At 41.6% G+C, this 24,559-nt stretch overlaps 1 protein-coding gene across 1 annotated transcript in view; it reads left to right on the top strand.

Moving 5' to 3' along the window:
- LIMK1 (LIM domain kinase 1) overlaps window positions 1–24,559 on the top strand; it is a 47,501-nt gene that overhangs the window by 9,522 nt on the left and 13,420 nt on the right. The window contains exons 2-11 of the mRNA XM_032217101.1: window positions 6,923–7,061; window positions 12,711–12,820; window positions 13,647–13,838; window positions 14,834–14,939; window positions 15,047–15,213; window positions 17,729–17,912; window positions 19,337–19,423; window positions 20,315–20,446; window positions 22,605–22,664; window positions 23,733–23,798. Coding sequence (XP_032072992.1) covers window positions 6,923–7,061; window positions 12,711–12,820; window positions 13,647–13,838; window positions 14,834–14,939; window positions 15,047–15,213; window positions 17,729–17,912; window positions 19,337–19,423; window positions 20,315–20,446; window positions 22,605–22,664; window positions 23,733–23,798 — 1,243 coding nt within the window. The remainder of the gene's footprint in view (window positions 1–6,922; window positions 7,062–12,710; window positions 12,821–13,646; window positions 13,839–14,833; window positions 14,940–15,046; window positions 15,214–17,728; window positions 17,913–19,336; window positions 19,424–20,314; window positions 20,447–22,604; window positions 22,665–23,732; window positions 23,799–24,559) is intronic.

The following is a 24,559-nucleotide window of genomic DNA, read 5'->3' as shown; positions in this document are numbered from 1 at the left end:
CTGCACTCTTCCTAGAGTCTCCACATCTTTTTTACATTGTGGCAACCAAAATTGGATGCCATATTCCAAGTGTGGCCTTACCAAGGCATTATAAAGTGGTATTAACACTTCATGTGATCCTGGTTTATTTATTTAAATGTTAACTTTAAATTTTATTTCAATTATTTAACGTTTTCTACAAGTAATATCAAGAAAATAAATTCCCTTAGTTCTACCTCCTGTATGTTTCATAGAAAGGGTGGACCTCTTATTACTGCTAGATGACCCTGAAGTATCTGTGACAAACTCACCTGTGACCTGTTAATGGGTTTGCTGTTATTGTTGTAAACACTGTTAAACCTTTCTAGTGATAGTGAATCACTATGCTGCCTTACGTGGGAAATTGGTTAAAAGGAAGTGACATATATGATCATCCTGAGACTGGCCCAACATATTTTACACTTCTTACTATCGGAGTTCTGTTTGCTATGGGTGTATTACTTGGAACCCTGACATACCTCCTTTTTCTCATGAAATACCGATGGGGTTAGATAATATTTTTTTCACTTCCCACCTCCTTTTTCTCATGACAAACTGACAGGTTAGAAAGAGTCAGTGAGGTCAAGCCTCCAAAAGCCCTTGGAAGCCTACTGAATTTCTGGTTTAATGCTGTGGAATTTGCATTCCAGAATGAGATAAGACTAGTTGTTAGAAAACAGAAGGCCAGGTGAACGGACCCGTAGAAGAATTAAAAATCAAAGCAAAGAGAAAGGAGCTTTATATATTTCCATCAGATATTTGAATGTAAGTTTTTTTTTTTGCTCTGGTAGCTTAGTCATCTAAAGAAAATAAGGGCAAGACTATAAAAGTTGGATGCTGCAAATTCCTCTCATCTCTTCTCCAGATTTGGTTCTGATCCATGATAGGATTATTTTTAAAAGGAGTGAGCAGTTCAGGGCAAAGCATTTTGTGCGCCAAACCATCAATAATGCCGGCAGCAACTCACCCCTGAGTCCAACCCCCAACTCAAGCAGGAGACCCTGTACCATTTCAGACAAGCGGTTGTCCAATCTCCTTAAAAACCTCCAGTAATGGAGCACTTCACCACCAACCCCCACAACTGGCAACATCCATATAATACCCTTAACCAGTTCAAATGTAATCCCAGGAGATGCATTCATACAAGATGGTTTGATTAATGTCAACCTTGGTTATTCTTTTTGTGATTTAATGTGTTGGGCAAATCCAGCCATTTGGTTCGTTTAAGGCAGTGGTTCCCAAACTTGGCAACTTTAAGACTTGTGGAGCTCTGCTCTGCTGGCTGGAGAATTCTGGGAGTTGAAGTCCACAAGCCTTAAAGTTGCCAAGTTTGGGAACCACTGGTTTAAGGGTTCAGTTTACTCTAAATGAGTCAATAAATAAGTTGTGTGAATCCACCCATAGAGACTCCTCGACACTATCATCAAAATTCAGTGAGTAAATCGTAATGAAACAGCCTACTTTTCAGGGGAAGCTAAATCAAATGGAAGGCACAATGTACCTATTTTATTCACCTCTCAAACGTGGGGTGGGGGAGGGCGGCAGAAGGAAATATCATTGCTAACCCTTCCAGCAATGACACCATTGGTTATTACTGTGACTTCTGTTAATGTTTAAAACTATTTTTAATAAAGGCCACTGGCTTTTGAAGATAAAAATAATGTGTGCCTCTGCAAGCCACAGTCACTGGTTTCCTACATTATGCTGAGCCAAAATGAAGCAAACCACATTAAGGGGACTGACTGATGAGGCCCCAGATCTACCCTCTTGGCTCTTTGGGAACTGCTGATGGAAGCAGGGAATATTGGGGGCCCAGGGAGGGAAGAGAGAGGTTCGAGTCTGTCATTTGATTCCCGAGCTTAAACAGAGAATTCAAGGACAAAGGAGACGGAGCTGAGAGCAGCAGCACAAAAGATATTTGAGACCTTTCCTCTTATTTCCAGCTCCATTTCTAAATTAAGCCTAAAGTTAAGGGCTGGGGAAAATACAGTCAAGGAGATGATGCCTTCAAATGGCCTAAAAGCAGAGGAATTTTTCATCTGGAAATTCAGAAGCAAGTACAGTGGTGCATCCTTAATTGGTTCCAGGAGGCACAATGAAGTATCAAGAACAATGAGTACCAAACAAATTTTACCCATAAGGAATAATGTGAATAAATGTGATGCGTTCCCAAACCAAAGACAACACACATTTTAAGGCAATATGTAGAAAGATGGGGTTGTATATCATTACTTTACTTGAGAAATAAACCTAAGAATTAATAAATACTTAGGTTAAATAAAATTTTAAAAAGCTTCACTTTACTGTACTGATCGGGGGGGGGGGGGGGGGAATGCACAAAATGGCCACAGAAGCCTGCAAGCCTGCAAGGGGATGTGCACATGGCAAAATCTCCCACATGATTAATTTGTTTCAGTGGAAAAAGTAGCAAGTCACGAAGCAAATCAAAACTGGCAAGTTCTAGTTTGCTCTTTGCGTACCAAACAAATGATGAGTACCGGGACAAAATTTTCTCAGCAAAATGCATTGAATACTAAATTTGATGAGTCTCAAAGCAGTTGAGTACCAAGGTACCATTGCATACTTTTCCTCCCTATCAGTGTGCCAAAGGACAAGTAATAATTGGTTAGGTTTTGTGGCTAAATTGCTACAGCTTTTAGACTGTGCTGTTTCTTTATGTCATATATGTATGTGTGTGTATCTGGGTATATGCATAATGGTTATCTTTTAAACGCTGAACGCAGTGAAGTTTCATTTTAATGTATGCTGATTAGTATACATTTAAAGCAGTGGTGAGTTTCAAAAAATTTTAGAACCTCTTCTGTAGGTGTGGCCTGCTTTGTGGGAGTGGCTTGCTGGCCATGTGACCGAGTGGGAATGGCTTGGCAGCCATATGACTGGGTGGGCATGGCCAACTTGTAAAATGTGGTGAAACTCACTTAACAACGCTCTTGCTTAGCAACCAAAATTTGGCTCAGGAACTCTGGCATTTGAAGCACGCAAGTCTTAAAGCTGTCAAGTTACAAGACCCTTGCACCCGTAACCCTTTAGAAAAAAAAAAACCAGGGGCGTTCAAACTTGACAGCTTTAAGACTTGTGGACTTCAACTCCCAGAATTCCTCCTCCAGTCATGTTGGCTCAAGAACTCTGGCATTGAAGTGTGCAAGTCTTAAAGCTGTCAAGTTACAAGACCCTTGCACCCGTAACCCTTTAGGAAAAAAACCCCAGGGGCGTTCAAACTTGACAGCTTTAAGACTTGTGGACTTCAACTCCCAGAATTCCTCCTCTCGCTCTTCATCTTGATGATGTGCGGACGGGCAGGGTGAGGGAGCTGGAACCGGTTCTAAATGGCACTGTAGATTTGTGGAACCTCTTCTATAAAAGAGGTTAGAACTGGCAGGAACCCACCCCTGATTTAAAGTGACAATAACGTATTATTCTATTATATTCTTTAATTGGTGCCCTGGTTTAGCAGAACAAGGAAACTAATGGGATTTCCAAAAAGTGTGGGAAGAGAACTAAGTTCTTGCATATTTTCAGAAGCCACTTTGCATCTGGTCAGTCATTTCATACATTTCATATTATCTGACACTATTGGCATTGCTAGAAGGATACCTGCCATATCTTGCAGTTTGGCAAGTTCAATTTGAATGTAATTGATTAGCTGCAGATTCTAAAAGGCAGCTGATTCATCAGCTACAACATCTGTCAGTTCACTGAGAGTGTTTAGCTTGGTGCCATTTTTCATTTGTGGACTTCATTTTCCAAGGAATGGCCAGATGCTGTGCTTGCAGTTAATTATAAATCATGGTAATAAACAAAATCCATTTTGGAACAAAATGGTTGTGTCCAAACAACAGACTTTGCCCAGCAAATAACATTTCCAGACAATATCTTTACAGTGCATCATGTGGTATGAGAAGAAAAACAGAGATTTTGCAACAGGCCAGATCTAAATAGGAAGTGAATCTCCTGTGTCATTTCTCTTCTCTTCGGGAGAAATCCCCAGCAGCTATGCCTATCTGGCCCCTCCCATGTAAAATACTCAGAAATATTTTTCTCAGTTGCTACTGCTGGTTCGCTCAGGGCCGCACTGGCCGAGCATGCTTGATGCGCGCTGTGCATGCATGCGCAGTGCAATAAAAATTGCTCTGTGCATACACAGAAGCAAAAAATAAGATGGCGGCGCCATAGGTGAACTGGTTCAGGGGCGTGGCAGGCCTGGGTCGCTGCTGGTTCCTGCGACCCAGGCCACCAAACTACTACTGGTTCGGCCGAACCAGTCCTAACCAGTAGGAACCCACCACTGAAATAGAAGTTACTTCTGAATATCCCAGCTTTTATATACTTTTTTCTAGAAATTGAGGTTCTTCTTGTCCACTAGAACTTAGGTTGGGTTGATGTCAATTAATTTCTCCAAATCTCATATAAAGACATCTAGAGTCCCTTGAATTAGTCATAGTAATGAGTGAAGAAATACTTTTTATTGTCAGTCTCAAATCTGCCGTCATATCCTCTGCTTCATAGGGGCATTGACAGGTCACTTTCGAAAAAGGATTCAGAGGCGAATAAAGTTCCTTCTTTCTCTTATTGCCATGGATTCCTTTCACTGAGCTGAAAGGAAGTGTCAACTAAGAAAATATCTCCATTCTAGATAAATAGAATGTACCAGGGCCGCATACGTGTAGAGTTACAATACTTCTTCATTTAATCAGGATTGTACTAGTACCTTTCTGGGTGGCCCAGCTGGATTATTAAAAAGTCCAAGAAAACTGAGGTGTAGCAGTCCACAAAAGGAAAGATTGGGTTTAATAATCGTATTGAATCAAATAGAATAGAGTAGAGTAGAGTAGAGTAGAGTAGAGTAGAGTAGAGTAGAGTAGAGTAGAGTAGAACAGAACAGAACAGAATAGAATAGAATAGAATAGAATAGAATAGAATTCTTTATTGGCCAAGTCTGATTGGACACACAAGGAATTTGTCTTTGGTCCAGATGCTCTCAGTGTACATAAGGAGAATAATACATTCATCAAGAATAAAAAGATGGCTAAATTCACACTGCCCCTTGCCTAGGGAAGTATGGTAAAATGGTTTAGCCATTTAAATTTGCTCCCCATTAGCCTGCAGAGCATATCATGATGTGACATAAAATATTGCACTTGGGGCAACATTTACACAGTACAACTGGAGCATTTGTTGGGTGAACCCCAAAGTTGTTAACTTTACATCTGGGGGAATCATTCTACTTCCAAGGTATTCTGGAAAAATCCTTAGCCAAAACAGCTTTCCCTAGTCAGAATATACAGGTAGTCCTCAACATATGACCACAGTTGAATCCAGAATTTATGTTGCTAAGTGAGAAATTCGTTAAGTGAGTTTTGCCCCATTTTACGACATTTCTTGCCACATTTGTTAAGTGAGTCACTGCAGTTGTAAAATTAGTAACATGTTTGTTAAGTGAATCTGGCGTCCCCATTGACTTTGCTTGTCAGAAGGTCACAAACCTGGACACTGCAACAGACACCACCATAAATGTGAGTGAGTTGTCATGCATCCAAATGTAAATCATGTGATTATGGGGAACATGTCACAACTTTTGAGCACTCTTAAGGTTTCTGAGGTTTGAGGTTTATTGGACTTATATGCCGCCCTTCTCCCAAAGGACTCAGGGCGGTGTACAACATAAAAACACACATTACAAAAGTTAAAAGAAAGATTAAATAGAATATCCAAAAAAAACCAATAGACATTTACAATGAGATTTAGAAATTAAATTAAAATTAACAATTAAAATTAATAATTTATTTTATTCAGGCCAGGCCGGCTTGCTGGAAAAGCCAACTTTTTAGGGTGTGCCAGAAGGACCGGAGGTTGGGAATTATGTGAAGCTCCGGGAGCAGCTCATTCCAAAGGAATTCCCTAATGTTTGAAAGTTGAAAAAGTTGACTTGCCCCAAAATTGGATGTTGCAACAGTCATAAGTATGAAAAATGGCTAATAAGCCACTTTTTTCAGGGCCATTGTAACTTTGAGCGGTCACTAAGTGAAGTTGAAGTGTTGTTAAGTTGAGGACTACCTGTATTGTGTGAACCCAGAAATAGATTTCACACAAGATGTCACACACAATATATCACACATTTCTTGAGTCATGCTCATAGACTCGTCTTTCTGTACTGCCCGCTGGTCTTCCAAGGAAACACAATATTGTAGAAATAGATAGTGGTGGTGGGGAAAATGGTATTCCAGTTTTTAAAAAATCTTAGAATCCAAGATTCAAAGAAGAGGGAGTCAAATTATTCTCCAAAGCACCTGAGGGTAGAACAAGAAGCAATGGCTGGAAAAGAAACAAGGAGAGAAGCAACTTAGAACTGAGGAGAAATTTCCTTACAGAACAATTAATCAGTGGAACAACTTGCCTCCAGAGGTTTTTAAGAAGATGTTGGATTTGTCTGGAGTGGTGTAGGGTTTCCTGCCTAAGCAGGGGGTTGGACTAGAAGGTCTCCAAGGTCCTTTCCAACTCTGTTATTCTATTCTATTCTAAATAGTCCAAGATGCACTCACTGATCCCTGTATAAGCAATTGAGAGATGGCCACCCGAGTAAGACAACGCAAGGACTTCAGATGCTGTGTTACACAGGAAAAAGGCAATAAGGAGGAACTGAACAAGGTTTCTCTTTTTCCCAAATCGGTGGCTCTTAACCTAGCAAGCATGTCCTACCGAATCCAAGAGTCATTTGTCTGACTAAATTAGTAGCAGTCTAAATTAAGCATGCTGGGCGAAACACAACCTCTCTGAACCTGTGGGAGTATGCCTCCTTCAAGCTCTGGTTTTGGAAGCTCTTCACACAGTAGCTTTCCATTAAAAGTCCCGAGGCTGAAAACCTATTTCCTTATTGTCCCTGCAGGTGCTGCGAATGTGGAGCTTTGCTTTCCCATCAGTACTACGAGAAGGATGGTCGTCTCTACTGCAAAAAGGATTACTGGGCCCACTTTGGGGAACTGTGCCATGGCTGCTCGGAGCAGATCACCAAAGGGCTTGTCATGGTAAGAGAGGACATTCACGGCAAGCATCACCGGACAACGTAACTTGGGGTTTGGGGGGGCAAGGGTGATAATGCAAGTGATCACAATCCAAAAAGCAAGTGGGACAGAAAAAAGAAGTAACTGGGGCTATGGTTAAAAACTCAGCATGATATTATTTAATTTACATGGAAAATGTAACACTGACTGCATGTAATACAATTCCGGTGATTATTGTTCCCTGCATTTAATAATGTTGTCCTTTTGTCAGACAATTCAGAGCTCATCTTTAAAGGGATATGGATTGTTAAGGAGGTGGTATGCCTGATCGTACCTCTCTGATCTCTAGGGCTGTCCGGCATATTTTTCCTCTATCTGTGGCCATTGATGTGGAAATAGTGAGCCAGAAATGCACTTTTGCAACTGGATTCCGAACTGCATGTAACCAAATCATGAACCATTTTTTCTTTCTAGATGCTGCTACTTCAGAAATGCTATGGCTATTGTGAAGGAGATAGGGGCAGCTCCCCCTTCAATCTCAAGGTCCTTCTACTAGTTTCCAGCTTGGAAGTGGGAGAAAAGAGAGAAGAGGGCATAACAAAAGAGGAGGAGGAGGAGGAGGAGGAGGAGGAGGAGGAGGAGGAGGAGGAGGAGGAGGAGGAGGAGGAATAGATGTGGAGCAACCAATGTTTGCAGAGGGAGGGAGACAAAAATTGAATGAGAGGCTACTGCCTGAGCATAGATCTTCTTAAATCCTTTTATTTGGTATTTTGTTACTTAAACATAGCAATGGAGAAAAGAGGTGTGAATTGGGGGGAAAGTAGACTATCCTTGGCACCAACATAATAACCAACAAAGCCATGTAAGTGGAAGATGATGGTGAACAGGATATGCCCTATTTCTCCTCTCCAGAGCCTATAGCATCTTAGCAGGTGAGAACCTGGGAAAATGGCACAGAGGAAACCATTAAGCCCTGTTTCCCCATCAGCATATCCCAGCACCAGCTAGCACTGCTGTTTTTAATCAAGCTTTGTTCTCATTGTTTTTAATAGGATCAAGGCATTGTCTCCACATACTTTCACTATGGTGTCCTGATTGTCTTTCATTTCTTAGCCTGCATTTGTTACTTAACTCTGTCCTTACTACAAAACAGTATTGTCAGTTACACTCAATTTTGATTGCCAAACCACCTCTCCTTCTCACAAAGCATTATGTGTCATGGACAAGTTAGCACATCGAAAGGAAACAACAGTTGCTTTAGAAAATATTCATTTTCATAAGAGCAATATAGGAAAAGAAGCACCAGCTCTTATAAATGTAAAGTCCATTTGACTTACTTTCTTTCTGGGAAAAACCACTTTGTGTGATAGTTAAGATGCTGGCTCAGAAACCAGGAGATGGTGAGTTTTAGTCCTGCCTTAGGCATGAAAAATTGGCACTTTACAGGATTATTGTGAGTAAAATAGGAAGAGAAGGGAATATTAGATATGTATGTCCACTGTCTTGAGTTATTTATAATGTAATAAAAAAATCTTATAAAGAAATATGTACTCCAGTGACCTAATTTTTCAGCAAAATACACAAAGGTAAATATAGATGAGTTGTTTTCTTTTTATAGGTTAAAGCAATGTTCTAGTCTGGTTCATGCTTGTAGTACACAAAAGGCAGAAACTTGAGATCTTTAAATTGGTTTAAATTGGATCTTGGTACCACACATAAGTGCCATAGCAACCCACTGACCTCTGAACTAATGATGGTGATAATGAGTAGGATGATATCCATAATACACACAATAGCAGTAGTGTTAGTTATTATGATAACATAAATAATAAATAATATTGTATTATTTAAAATTATATATTTTAAATAATAATATCCTTTAAAATAATAAATTAAAATGGCTGAAATCCCAGCAGAAGGCCAAATTGGCATGATAATTTGGTCATTTTTAATTAGGTGGTCTGACAGAAGAAGAAAAAACTCCCCCCCTGGTTCAGCTGCTAAAGTGAGGAGAACTTGTGGCTTAGAGGTTAATGCAATTGCCTAATATGAAAGCAGTTCAAGTTTGAATCCCAGAAGGGCATGGCTAGCTGATGAGAGCTAAATAGCTTGAAAGAGACTATACTAGTCTCCCTTTATTTTTTTATCAGTAAAATGTAACATATATACATACATATGCATATATATACACATATTGTGTGTGTGTGTGTGTGTGTATGCATCTAATTATATATATGTGTGTGTACACACACGTATACATATTTATTTTTAGCATTTCTGACCACGCAAAAATCACATGTTTGTGGCCACTGCTTGAAATAATTGTTGATTCATATTTTAAAGGAATGTCCAAAGGGGAAGTAACTACTTGGTCAGAAAGCAAACAAAAAAACCCTCAAATTAGTACCAGGGCCTTTTTTTTCGATGTGAATGTGCACTCTATCCTTTTGAGGTCTGCTGTGAGTTGATAAGAATATAACAGAAATTTAAGAAATTTAGATCTAGAATTTAGAGAGGGTTGTACAACAAAGAATCAAATTCTTTCTATGGCAAAGTGAGGAAACACTTATCTTTACATTTTTAAAGGGATTGTCATGAGACTTCTGGGAAACCACCAACCTAAAAGGGAAACTGAATTGTTGGTCAATCCCAGGATGAGCGTATTATGTGGGTGTCCTCTAGTCAGAGGTGTCTGCAGAAATGAGGAAGCGATTAAATGTTTCTGAGTTAACACAGAAAACAACAGCTGTGGAATGAACTAATGGAAAATCTGGAGAAACTGTCAGAAAGCCTTTTACAAAAGGCAGGGAAGGAAAGCCACAATGTGACATTAATTGTGAACCCAAACCGTGGCATTTAGCATTTGGAGCGTATGGTTACAGATCTAAATATGGCAGAATGAATTATGGGGTAGTAGTAATTTTGCCTGTGGATAATGAGGAAATGTGAAGCAAATCCTGAAGAAATACAATATGGAAGGTACAATGGTAGTTTTAAACACACTATAGATCTTATTTCATGAAAGATCTGGAGAAATCTAAAGATTCTGCTTAGGTTTCACCAGGCACAGCTGTTTGGACTGCCAAAAGCTGAAAAAGTTAAACATTGCTGATCTAAAGTGTTAAAGAGCGCCTGCTGCAATCAGTTGGATAAGTAGATTAAATATATAGCAGCTACTCAACTCTTTCTCTGTCTCTCTCTGTCTCTCTCTGTGTCTCTGTCTCTTTCTCTCTCTCTGTGTCTCTGTCTCTCTCTCTGTCTCTCTCTCTCTCTGTCTCTCGCACGCACAAATACACACACACGCACAAACAGAGATTCAGTTCAGTAAGACTGAAATAGATTTACCTTTCCCAAATGCCTCAGTATTGTATCTGAAGATCTATAACAGTGTTTCTTAACCCTGGCAACTTGAAGATGTCTGGACTTCAACTCCCAGAATTCCCCAGCCAGCATTCGCTGGCTGGGGAATTCTGGGAGATGAAGTCCAGACATCTTCAAGTTGCCAAGGTTGAGAAACACTGATCTATAAGTTGGGAAGCTGGAATCAGAGCAGACCAAGTTGGAGAGGAAGAAGGCAATAAGTCCAATGCAGTTTAAGAGCCTGATCTTAGGGATGCCTTGAGACTTCTATAGAAAAAGAAATTAAGAAAGCATTAGAGAGAGGGGGGAGGGAAAGGGCAGCCTGGAGTCCAAGGCAGCGGGGCTGTTGCTCCATCGTGAAATGCAAAGCTATTACCCAAGAAAGTCTGGAGATGCAGTTGCAAGCAACATGTGACCTACACAGCAGCGAAACAGCTGCCAATATCATGAGACAGTAAATGGACAATTGTAAAAGTGCAAGAGACTCCTGCAGAAAAAGTGACTTCAGGTAGAATTCTAATCAAACCAAAGCTCTGAGTACTGAGGAAGGAACCTGGAGTATAGATAATCTTGACTTAAAACTGGTACATCAGGAGTGATGCCTGACGCCATCATCACATAAACACATTAATTTGGTTTATTGACTGCTTATGTGCCATCAAATTGGCGTCCACTCTTAGCGACCACATAGATTTTCTCCATAATAGTCGGTCCCTAACCTTGTTCTTTTAATCATGCCGGCCACATGACCATAGAGACGTCTTCGGACAGTGCTGGCTCTTCGGCTTTGAAACGGAGATGAGCACCGCCCCCTAGAGTCGGGAACGACTAGCACATATGTGCGAGGGGAACCTTTACCTTTACCTTTAAGCTTGTCCTAAGGTGGCTCAGTGGCTAAGACGCTGAGCTTGTTGATCGGAAGGTTGGCAGTTCAGTGGTTTGAATCCCTAGTGCCACGTAATGGAGTAAACTCCTGTTACTTGTCCCAGCTTCTGCCAACCTAGCAGTTTAAAAGCACGTAAAAAAATGCAAGTAGAAAAAGAGGGACCACCTTGGTGAGAAGGTAACAGCGCTCCGTGCGTCTTCAGCATTTAGTCATGCGGCCACATGACCAGAGAGACATCTTCGGACAGCGCTGGCTCCTCGGCTTTGAAACAGAAATGAGCACCGTCCTCTAGAGCCGGAAACGACTAGCAAGCAGGTGCGGGGGAACCTTTACCTATTTAACCTTGTCCTTCAGATCTTCCAGTCGTGCACCATCAATGCCATAACTGAGTCTAGCCACCTTGTAGCTGGTTGCCCGCTTCTCTTTCCTTCCACCTTTTCCAGCATCAGAGCCCAGTGGTGCTCTGAACTCTGCATTGGCTTCCAAGGACAATTCAAACTGCTGATTGTAACCGATAACATCTTCATGGTTTGCCAGCAGAATGTCTGAAGGATCACATACACCAAACAGAACTGACTCCTCTGATTCATTCAGCCTAAAGAGGGTTGTTAAAAGCCCCACTCCCAAAAAGAAGCAAGAGGACACAGAGAAGGAGGGAGAACTCGTTGCTGCTTATAACATATGCTTCGCAATATTTTTCCTCCTGAAGTTTGTTTGGTACTTTCCTTGACCATTTTCCAGAAGATAGAACACTTTAAATAGTTTGAAGAAGGATGCTGGGTTTTGGTGGCACAGGGTAGATTTTATTTTATTTTTAAAAATATTTTTATTCTATAAACCACCAGGAGTCTTCAGAAGTCTATGTTGCATTAAAATAGTTAATAAATAAATCAATGTGAAATATGAACTCAAAATGGATTAATCAGTAACCAGTTAAATCTGCTCAAAGAATCCTAGGGCTGGAAGGGACCTTGGAGGTCTTCTAGTCCAATCCCCTGTCCATTTTGGGGGTAGTTTGCTTTGTGCAAACTGAATGTTTTACTAATTAATGAATTACCCAAATATTATTTCATTCAGGGATGATTGTCAATCTGCCTCTTCTCTCTGGTCTCTTCTGCTCTTACGTGGGCCTGGAGTCCCACCTACACGTCTTTTTTGTTTGAGATGTGATCCTTTCATCCTCCTCCCAATGATTTCCTCAAATCTCTTTCTCTGGCAGCATGAAGTGCCTGGATGAGAACTTCACTGCCTGATCCTGCTCATGTTGTGTTTCAGGACTGAACAATCTTTGGCTTCCTGCCTCTCTTCCTTTGAACAGGAGCTCTATGATACTGCTAGATAGTGAGAAGGACCACCCGCAAAATGGTGATTGAGAAGTGTGTACTGGCAGGGAGACAGGCGCTCATGTCTATCTGTTCCTATTTCAGGTGGCTGGGGAACAAAAATATCACCCTGAATGCTTCAGCTGCCTGAATTGCCAGGTGTTCATTGGCGATGGAGACACTTACGCACTGGTGGAACGCTCCAAGCTTTACTGGTGAGTGGGAATTTGCCTGAATCAGCTCATTGGGATCCCTAATTTTAAATTCACAACAAAGGCCCTGTAAATTAGATTGGACACACATCAAGAGTAGGGGGGAGAGATTGGCCTCAATTTGCTCAGTTTGAAAGTTCTAATACATACATACATACATGCATGCATACATCAATTTCAACGAAATTGGGGGTAAGATGCCCCTAACACTCCTTAGTGTGGGTGTGTCTGTGGGTGTGTTTGTTCCAGCATAACTCTGGAACGCCTGGGCCGCTAAAATGAAAAGGAATGAATTATATCTATAGTGTCAAATCACATTACTTTTGACAGTGATAATGTGCATTTTGGATTCAAGTTCTGTTAAGATACAGCCTGTTGTGCCTTACAGTACTCCACAAGGGGCTCTTAAAAACAAACAAATTAAAAAAAATAAAAACAAGGAGGCTCCTGCTGGTAAGGAAGATTGATTTGACACTATAGATTATAATTCATTTCGTTTCCTGTCTAATACAGGGTAAGAATAAATAAATACCTGGCAACACTGGGTTACCAGGTAGCAATAATTATAAACAAACTAAGCTCAGAAAGAAGGGATATGCAGAAAAATAGAAAAGAAAATAGAAAAGAAAAAAAACCAATGATTATTCTTATTCGTTTCTTTCTTTTCTGTTTCTGGAGGGTTACCTCCTTCAGAGAAGACAGATTCGTGTTTCTCAGCAAGCTTCTAAAACATTCTTCTGTCAGTTTCTAGTGGTAGCCTTGGGCTCTTTCATCCTGAGGTTTGTAAATGGATGTCCTAGTTTGTGGTTCCTTTTCTTCCATGCTGCAGTGGGCACTGTTATTACCAGATGGTGGTTACACCCGTGATGGATCAGCTGCTTCCAGAATCTCCTGGCACCCGGATTCCACACACTGTCACCCTGGTGTCTATTCCCGCATGTTCCGAAAGCAAGCGAGGGCTTTCCATCTCCATTGACAAGCATGGAGGTTCTGAGCACCCACATACTGTGCGCGTTCGTGAGTAAGTATAGACTGCCAGCAGCCATTAGGAAATGTTCTTCAGAAATTGTAGCCTTCCATATCAGGCCTCTGGAGCAGGGGTCTCCAACCTTGGCCACTTTAAGACTTGTGGACTTCAAGTCCCAGAATTCCTCAGCCAGCAAGCTGGTTGAGGAATTCTGGAAGTTGAAGTCCACAAGTCTTAAAGAAGCCAAGGTTGGAGACCCCTGCTCTGGAGTGTTCCGAATGATATTTACAACAGTTAGGCATTATAAATATAGATTTTTTAACATTTTGACATCTGAGGCCTTTCTTTTTTGCATCCACCTATTCTGAGTCTTCTTGGCACATATTTTTGGTTTGGGGTAGGCTTTAAATAAGAATTGTCCAAATTGACAAATATCAAATATCAGTTTTCATTGTATGTTACCAATCAGTATATAATTCAAATCATACGTTTGCAAGCTGTCTATCCAATACCATGAACATCTCAAGAGTGTTACATGGAAATAACTGTGAAATAAGGAACCACTCAATTATTTGTCAAACACAATTTTCTACGACTCTTGGTGTCAGATAATTGTATATTTTCAGGGAACGTGTGGTGATATCTGATAGAATCAAACTACGTATCTGCAGAATATCATGAGAATTTCAGTATGGAATTCAGAAAAGAAGGGCAACTGACAAAGTAAAAACCTGTTTTTATTCCGGAGGTGGAACTGTTTAATAAGTTCTGTTCATTTCACAACTCCTTTTCTATATGTGTTGACGGCAATGCCTAGAAGTCTTAAACTTAGGAGTTGCAGTCCCAACACATCTGGAGGACATCTGGCTGAAGAATGTGGGTCTATACCATGTTGATTGATTGTAAGCGGAGGGTGATGGAATCTAAGTGCTTTGATCCCTCTCCTCTCGTTTTCAGAGCATGCTATCACTTTCCTGAGGCTTAATTTGGGAGATATATGCCAGAACAAAGTAACTTGTCTCCTTTGCTGCCCCCTTCTGTATTCTCAGATTAGACCCAGGCTGCATAAGCCCTGATATGAAGAATTCCATCCATGTTGGTGACCGCATTCTGGAAATCAATGGCACACCAATCCATCACGTCCCGCTGGATGAGGTGATATTTTTTGTTAGTACTTACTCAATCATCTTCTCCACAATGTGGCCCCGTGCCTGTCAGGATGCATTGCCTCTCTTCTCAGCCTGCCTTCTCTATCTCCATAGATCGATCTTCTGATCCAAGAGACCAGTCGCCTACTGCAGCTGACCATTGAACACGATCCACATGAGATCATTGAAAGCAGCCCTCTTTCAGAACTGCGCAGTCCCCTCCATTCGCCCAGCCACACACCTTGCCCAGACCCTTCAGCCATTCGCCAGCGCACTGTCATGTAAGGATCAGGTTAAGGAAGGAGGCCTTGAAATTATAAATGTAGAGGCAGGCAGAAATGAGCAGAATCCCTGGCAAAAACAAAGATGGTGTCTTCTTGGCCAACTTCCATTTCTATTTTCCAATCTCACGCTGGTTTTATTTACACATTGCCTTTTATATATTTACTGAATTAACTTATTTCCTAGGCTAATGCAATATTCTAGACTGAAAGGAATTAAATGGACTGGGGGTATATAACACTTTTTGCCACAAAAAACCCCTACCAAGATTAGCTGAATTCAGTGTATTTCTGATACAACTGCTAAGGCAACGGGATAGGTGTATTATTCATACACTGTCCCTCTCTGCTTAATAATTTACAATTCCATCTGTTCGTCAGCAACACACCCTAGGAAATGTGTTTTTCCAAAGTATGTCAGATTCCTCCTTGTAGGCTCCTTTGCGTACTTGCATTTTCTAGAAATTCTTGAGTAAAGATGTTTTGAGTAAAGAGAAACTTGAGTAAAGATATTTTAAATTTGTGAATTAGTTCTACCCTGCCAGAGCTCAGTAGATCTCAAGAGTAGAAGAGAATATATTACAAGGGTGTCAAACTTGATTTTATTGAGGGCCGCATCAGGGTTGTGTTTGATCTCGGGGGCCAGGATGGGCATGGCCAGCTTGATGTCACTCATGTCGGAGGTGTCTGTGGTGGCCCAAGCTTTGTTTTCAGCCATATCGGCCTCTTGCGACCCTCTGTCAGTGAAAACGGAACTTGGGGGGGGGGGACTTGTGGTCCTCCCGTGTTCTGTTTTTTTCTAGCAGAGGGCAGCAGAAGGCTGGCACGACTGAAAACGGAGCTTGTTGGGAGCCTGTTTTTGCTGGCAGAATCACCGGGAGCTGGTCCTTTCTAGGGCAGCCCTGTGGGCCAGATCTAAGCACCCTGTGGGCCAGATCCGGCCCTTGGGCCTTGAGTTTGACACCCCTGATATTTAAGCTCAGGATTGAATTGTGTAGTCCTTGGTGCTCTCTGAGTTGGCTGTTTGCTTGCAGCCATTTCATTACTCAATTAGTCAGCGTCACTGGACTTGTTTCCTAGTTGGGTAAGGAAATGATTGCAACTGAGCTCAAAGAGCACCAAGGACTCCACTGATCTCAAGAGTTCTGTCGCTTTATCAAATGTGGTTACTATGTGTTGGTGTGCAGTTGTAACCGGTGTTCCCCTTAAGGCAAGGAGAGGAACCTTTGTAACTATCAAAATATTGGAGTTGTTTTTTAAAGTTGCCATTTCATTCTTACTTTTATTGCAACCTATTCCATAACACTACTCCATGCCTGGCGTAGAAGCATTGCCATTTTGTCTTTGCCTCCCAACTGACTATTGGATTCGGGAGAATCCCATGAGCCTCTGTTAAATACCTGTGGTAGAAGTGTTTATCTTGAAATCGTTCTAGCTCAATTTAATAAATTGATGTAAATTTAATTCTGGCAATTGAAAAGAAGTCAACTGGCTTGTTTCTAGAACTTATTGTTGGTGGTAACCAGTTTGTCTTTGTCTTGGTGTGAATGAAGGCGAATATACATGTGCCAGGATAATGTTGCAGGATCCAATCTGGGTCAGTCAGGCGGACCAGAGATTTAGTCTTCCGAGCTTTCAAACTCATGCTGGAGCCCATCCTCAGGGAACTTCTCTCTCTCCAGAATGTGAGATACACTTTCTCTCACACACATTCCAGGTGAGAGAGAAGTTCCCTGAGGATGGGCTCCAGCGTGAGTCTGAAAGCTCAGAAGACTAAATTTCTGGTCCTGGTGACCAATCCACATTGGACCCTGCAATTTATTATGATTTGGACTATGCAGCAAACTGATTTCTTTAGATAAGGTACAGAGGTGGGTTTCACAGAAGTTTACCACCTGTTCTCCACCCGTGCGCACGCTCGCTTAGTGAGCGTGTGCACCTTCCGCACACGTGCTTTGCTCATATACATGTGTGCAGCTTCAAAAATGTGGCTAAATATAACGGCATAGAGCCAGGGCAGGTGGGCAGGGGCGGGGAGGGCACCCCCATCCGCAGGTCACTGCTACTGGTTTGCCCGAACCATTCTGAACCAGCTGAATACCACCTCTGATAAGGTAAGTGATTCCATGCTGGAGGAAACGGGGGAGCCTGTGATCCCAAGAGGTGTGTGCCTTGTTGAAAGCCATTGAGCAGCAGAACATCAGGAATAAGGTTCCTGAACAACAGCAGCAGCAAAACATCTGGTTGCCCACCCTTAACAGAGGCACAGATTCTATTCCTTTGAAAGGGACCATTTTGTACTGTTTTACGAATCTAAATGAGGTGAGGGTAAATTGCAAGCTGTGTCCAAATTATGCTGGAATTAAGGGCAAACGGGAAGTTGCTCAAGATGAAAGTCTTCCAGTTTCTCCCTGAACTGCGAAAAAATGATCTGGAGGCACCTGGAAATTGGTCTTTTGTGAGAAGAGCATGCCTGATGTACACCTGAGAAGAACCTTTCTCTTCTTCTGCACAGGAGGAGCTGTAGCATTGACAAGTCACCTTGTTCCAGCTCTCTGGGCTCCCCCTCCTCCCAGAGGAAAGATATTGGTCGCTCAGAATCACTGCGTGTTGTCTCCCGTCTTCATCGCATCTTCCGCCCCTCGGATCTCATCCATGGCGAAGTGTTGGGCAAGGGCTGCTTCGGGCAGGCCATTAAGGTACAGGCATGGTATCAGGACAGCATTTTGCCGGGGGTGTATTAAGGATAGATTTTATACAATGCCCTTTACTTACAAAGTTTTGGGGAAAAGTAGTAGACTGTATAAATATGATTGTGTGACAAAAGCTAAAATTTTCAGATAATGATATTATTTTGAATTACATACCAAGCATTTGAAATGGGGCAAACTGAACAATATAAATGGATTGTCTCTGCCCAAGAGCCTGATATTCCAGCACTGGAAAGAGAAACATATAGCCTAGTTTACTCAGTGGGTTGAGGATTGATTGCACTTGCCACCCATGAGCAGAATTTCTGTGTTGCACAGTCATTGTTCAGTGATTCAGACTCTAAAAATCTGACTGAGGAGGAGGTTGGACTAGCAGATCCATGAACATAATTGCATTATTTTAGTTTATCATAGAAAAATGATTGCAGCCAAAAAATTAAAAGCTCTTGCTCCTGGGGAAGAAAGCTATGGTAAATCTAGACAGCATACTAAAAAGCAGAGTCATCACCCTGCCAACCAAAGTGTGTATAGTTAAGGCTATGGTTTCCCCAGTTGCAATGTATGGCTGTGAAAGTTGGACCATAAGAAAGGCTGAGTGCCAAAGAATTGAGGCCTTTGAACTCTGGTGGTGGAGAAGACTCCTACAAGTCCCTTGGATTGCAAGGCAATCAAACCAGTCAGTCCTAGAGGAGATCAACCCTGACTGCTCTTTAGAAGGCCAGATCCTGAAGAGGAAACTCAAATACTTTGGCCACCTAATGAGAAGGAAGGACTGACTGGAGAAGAATCTAATGCTGGGAAAGATTGAGGGCAAAAGAAGAAAGGGATGACAGAGAATGAGGTGGCTGGATGGAGTCACTGAAGCAGTAAGCATGAGCTTAAATGGACTCCAGAGGATGGTAGAGGCCTGGAGGAACATTGTCCACGGGGTCGCAATGGGTCGGACATGACTTCGCAACTAACAACAAGAAAATTGAAAATGAAAATTGGTCTATGCATATACTAAAAACTAGAGTCTTTTAAGACAGGGGTCTCCAACCTTGGCAACTTTAAAACTTACGGATTTCAACTCAAAAGCTTTGCTGGCTGAGGAATTATGGGAGTTGATATCCACAAGTCTTAAAGTTCCCAATGTTGGAGCCCCCTGTTCTAAGGTAACCCACAGTGTGCCTCTCCTTCCAGCCTTTATCTTAGAGAGCAGTAGGGCGAATCAATTCTCTTACACTTCTTCAAATTACATTTCTGCATTGGACTTGTATTTCATTTATCAGACAATTGCAACTCTTCTGCCTTCTCTCAAGGTTATTTTTACAGCCCATTACACTGACCCTTAAGATCCCTTGTTAGCTGTATGATTCTAAATTTTTTCCTCCTCTAAGAAAGTCCTAAAGGCCATCTGCTTTATTCATTAGGTGACCCACCGGGAGACTGGAGAAGTGATGGCCATGAAGGAACTTATCCGTTTTGATGAGGAGACCCAAAGAACGTTCCTTAAAGAGGTTGGTTACTCCAGCTTAGTCCAGTGGCGAGAGAAGTTTCCTTTCTGTTGATTTTCTATTAGTATCATTTCAGTTTTTGTTTTTTACTCCCCACATCAAATGTTACCTAATTTAAATTTGTGTGCCTCTTCTTTAAATGTATATGGTGATCCAGGGGTGGCTGCTATGGGTTCACCTGGGTTTGAGAGAACCCGTAGGTACCTTTATGGCCAGTTCAGAGAACCTCCAAATCCCACCCCTGGCTGGTGCCTCCCACTCCGCCCCTCCTGCCCCTCCCCTCCCAGGAGTCTCCACACAGCTCGTTTTGGAGGTAAGTACAGGGCCCGCGCAGAGGCTTGGGAACGGATGGGAAACAGGCTTTCTGGAAGTTCCAGAAGGCTGGAAATGGGCCCATTTCTGGCCTCCGGAGGGCCTCAGGGGCCCAGGGGAGGCAGTTTTCTCCCTCCCAGAGGTTTTGAGGAAAGCCTCTGGAGCCTGGGGATGGCGAAAATGCCCCCTCTGCCATGATGCAGGAGGCCAAATAAGCTACGCCCACTATGGCTATACCCACCCAGCAACCAGGCAGAGAACCCATTGCTGAAATTTTTGAATTTGGTGATCCCTACTGTTTTTACACTGCAAGCAAAGATTTCCCATTTAAGTTTCATATGGAGCATATGCTGTTCTATTATATTCTATGAAAAGCTGTTCCTCCATAATATTTGCCAAAATCTTTCATTTTGTGAAGTCCCCAAAGTTTAGGTAGTTGCTGCAGGGCTTACAGACAAGCAGGTAGTAGCCCAATATTTTACAAAATTGACCATTTTTTCCTGATGTTGTATGCAGTTTTCTGTCAACAACAAGCGATTTTGAGGAATGCAGAATTAACTGTCCTGTGGTTTTGTTCCTTAGGTGAAAGTAATGCGCTGCCTGGAACACCCCAATGTGCTAAGGTTCATTGGGGTCCTCTATAAAGACAAGAGGCTGAACTTCATCACAGAGTACATCAAAGGAGGCACCCTTCGTGGGATCATTAAGACCATGGTGAGGGCATAGAACCTACATCAGATCTAACGTAAGAATATTGAGCATCTGAGCAGGAGGAGGGAGAACAGCAGAGACAATCTGCCTGGGTTCACACAGCCAGGGTTAATAAAACACAATAGTTGTTCTGACCTAGGCTTCCTGAGAAAACATAAATCACAATTGTTAGGAATATAATCTAACAGTTGGGTTGGCAATATATAAACAGTTGGGTTGGCTATACCTGTTTCTTTAAATTATACTGTAAAATGTGATTGGTTGCTGTTTTCCTCAATCGGCCATAAGAGGGCGCCAGAATGGCTGTTAGCTCTCTGTTAGATGCTGGGCTGATCTGATCTGAGTGTTTTGGAAGCTGGCTGTTAGAAAGTGCCATGAGCTATTGTAAGTTTTGCAACTGCTAGCAAACTTTGAGTACTGAACTGATTATATGATACTGGCCTATGTTATTTGGATTATCCCTTAACTGAAAGATGTTGATGATTGACTGTCTTATCCGTGTATGATTTGGACTGTTTGATCGACTCTGATACCTCTATTTCCACGAAACTAAAAGCCTATTTAAACTGCAGTATCTCTGTATGCTGGTTTGTGTGTTCTCCAACACAACTCTCACAACGCTTCTCTGAACGCACTCGCTCTCCCAACGGGGAGCTTACCTAACAACAATCTTAGTCCCAAACACCTTTTATTTATACAGCTGTAAATTATGGTCATTAACAGTCCGCAAGGCTTCACAAACAGTCTGTGAAGGTTCCAACAGATGTCTGCTTGAGTTGCTACAGTCTTTCAGGAGAATGTTGACAAACACGCACCTTATCTCCCTTGGAATGCTTGCCAGAGATCTAATTGCCAAATGCAGATCAAGACCAAACTTACCACAGAGTCAAACAGAACTTTTCAAAGCTTGAACCGACCAGATGAACTAATTACTTCCTGCAAAAGGTCACCTCCCATTCCCTCCTCTTTTATGTCTTATGGGAGGAGCCAATCATCTCCAAGCCTTACTCCTAAATCAAACCTGTTTTCTTAATTGTTCTTGCCTTTTGGCAGCTCTGCGCATGTGCACACCGGGAACAGGCTCCCACTGTTCTTCTGCCTCGCTGATATCAGACTCCAGAGGCTCTGGAGGCAGCAAATAACTACCAGATGGCTTTGGACCCCTCTCTGCCTCCAACGCAGAGCCCTCGTCCAAGCCTTCCCCAGACTCTAGGACTTGCCCACGTTTCTCCCCAACCTCTTCACTGTCTGAATATGCTGCCAGCTCTGCTGGCCACTGGCAGACTACAGCAATAGCTATGTTCATGTAGCGTGTTGTGGCCAAGCAAACTATATTATGACTTAATGTCATCACAAAATTGACACTGCATGTTAAAACACTGCTGCTTGAGCAAAAACCATGAATTCTAGAGAGTATCAAGTTGCCCTCCAAACCCAAAGAGAAATGCAATCCTATTCAGGAACAAAGACTGAACCACTCTACAATCAGGAGGCCCAAATATTCACAACCACTTATATGGTCTTGTCAGGTTTAAGCCTAAGTCTGTTCATTCTCCACTCTCAAGACCAAATGGACCCATCTGTATAAAAAGGAAGAGGACTACTCCTCCACTGAGGGATCAGGTAGAATTGGGATGGTTGCACTCTCTCATCTCTCTCCTGGTCCTACCAGAGGTCAACATCAAGCATGACCAATATTGTCACAGTACTATTCCCCGGGTTTGAACCTGAACTGAATCCTCTTAATTAACAGCAAAAATCTTACAATTCATTTGTACAATCTACTAAGCTTAGTTAATAATACTCCATTAGGTTTTTGATTTAGAGTATTGTGCAAACATGATCAATTCAGTAACCAGCTAAATGGTTATCACCCACCCAATGTCTGATTTTTTTCAACGTAGATCACCCTGTGCTTGAATGGCTGGATGGTGTGGACATTAACATTTGAACTACTATAAATCCATGTATTTGCCATAGGCTAAATTAATAAATAAAACCAGCTAGGCTAGAGTGTGTTTTGTGAACCTAGTCGTGAAGAGAATGCAAAGTCTCTTTCCTGCTACTCTCTCTCTCTCTCCTGGTAGAGGTGAGATGCTCCAGACAGGGTTCACACCAATTTTTCCAAATACTTCACTCACCAGCAACATTTTTCTTTCAGGACAGTCAGTATCCTTGGAGCGAGCGGGTCAGTTTTGCAAAAGACATCGCTTCAGGGATGGTGAGTAGGAGCATGAATTTGCAGCAGACTGAGCCAGGAATTTTGTGGGGCATCAGGAAAGCATCTTGCTGGAATCATTTTAAAATTTCCCTTGTGTCTTATTCACTAGCCTTTAAAGTATGTGAGCAATTCATGAAAGTTGCTCGCCAAATGAAGCCTCCATGTTGAGGCAACATAGGCTTGGTAAAAATAACAAAGCATGTTGCTTGTGAGCTTTCCAGAATAACTTACTGACCAGTCTTCAGTTCAGTTTCAGTTCAGTTTATTGGTCTTGTATGCCGCCCACTCCCGAAGGACTCCGGGCGGCTTACAATAAACAGGGGAAGGGGATAAATAGACAAAACAACAATTTAAAATACACAACATTCATAGTTACCATGGGGCTTGTAAGCACAATGCTAGATTGTGTAGACTTTTTGAATCTCATTCAGTTAGGTTATTTTTACTTGCTTATGAACAAGGGTGAGTGAAATAGATTTGGTTAAAATAAAACATACACTCACAAATGTTTCCTGTCGTAAAACAGATCGGTCACTTGGCCAACTTAATTTTACAAACTTGTTTGCATTGGTCATTAAGTGAATCTGAGGTTGTTAAGCGAATGCCGCTTAACATTGGTAAGCAAACCAATGGTGGACTTATGGGTACAGTTTTCGGCAAAACTTTAGGAAAATGTAATCATGTGACTGTGGGAAACTGCAAATGCCCGTAAATATGGCCATGTTGCCAAGGATCTAAAGTTTGGTCATGTGATCATTTGAACTTCACATCTGGATCATAAGTACAGTAAATCTGTTGTAATTTTGAATGGTTGCTAAGTGACGGTTATAACTCAAGTACTACCTATATCAGAGTTTGGGGACCTCTGACCTATATGCTATGATAAATCAAGTTATATTTCAAAAATAACAGCTCCGCTTCCTATAAAATTGGAACAGTCTTATTATACGTATTAAGAGCATCTCACAATGCTGGATAAAGTGAAGTCAACCATATACTTTTAAAAAAGAAAGGAATTATGGAAGAATAACAAAATTTCTAACTCTTTTTTCTCATTTCTTTTCATAGGCTTACCTCCATTCTATGAATATCATTCACAGGGACCTCAATACACATAACTGCCTTGTGCGAGAAGTAAGTTGGTGCTGGTCAAATTTTTAATTCATTCATTAATTTAAGTTTTATTTGCATTATTCAGTTTGCTAAGTTTGTTAATTTTTAAAAACTAAAAATAATTTTAAAAGCAAGGAGAAAATATTGCTGGTCATATTTTGAGAAGGTAAGTTATGGAGGGTAATTTTTAAGGACATCATCTTAAAAACAACAATCTCTGATTTGTGAAAATATATAACATTTAATAGGTGGCTCAGTGGCTAAGAGGCTGAACTTGTTGATCAGAAAGGTAGGCAGTTCGGTGGTTCGAATCCCTAGCACCACGTAACAGAGTGAGCTCCTGTTTACTTGTCCCAGCTTCTGCCAACCTAGCAGTTCAAAAGCACGTAAAAAATGCAAGTAGAAAAATAGGCACCACCTTTGGTGGGAAAGCAACAGCGTTCCCTGCACCTTCGGCATTTAGTCATGTTGGCCACATGACCACAGAGACGTCTTCGGACAGCTCTGGCTCTTCAGCTTTGAAATGGAGATGAGCACCGCCCCCTAGAGTCGGGAACAACTAGCACATGTGCAAGGGGAACCAATACTTTCAGCCTCCTAAAACAATAATTGTGCAACTCCTGCCTCATAAGTAAATCTAAAAAAAATCATTGGGATACATGCCATACATTTTAATAATTACATTATTATCTAGCAAACAAAGCAATTGTTAACATTTACAGGGTTTTGTGTGACATTTCCAGATGTCATTTTTCTTTGTTTGGCTTCAGATTCTCAGGGAC

The sequence above is a fragment of the Thamnophis elegans genome, chromosome 4 (genome assembly GCF_009769535.1).
Source record: "Thamnophis elegans isolate rThaEle1 chromosome 4, rThaEle1.pri, whole genome shotgun sequence".
Lineage (NCBI taxonomy): Eukaryota > Metazoa > Chordata > Lepidosauria > Squamata > Colubridae > Thamnophis > Thamnophis elegans.
This window is presented reverse-complemented; position numbering and strand designations above follow the sequence as displayed.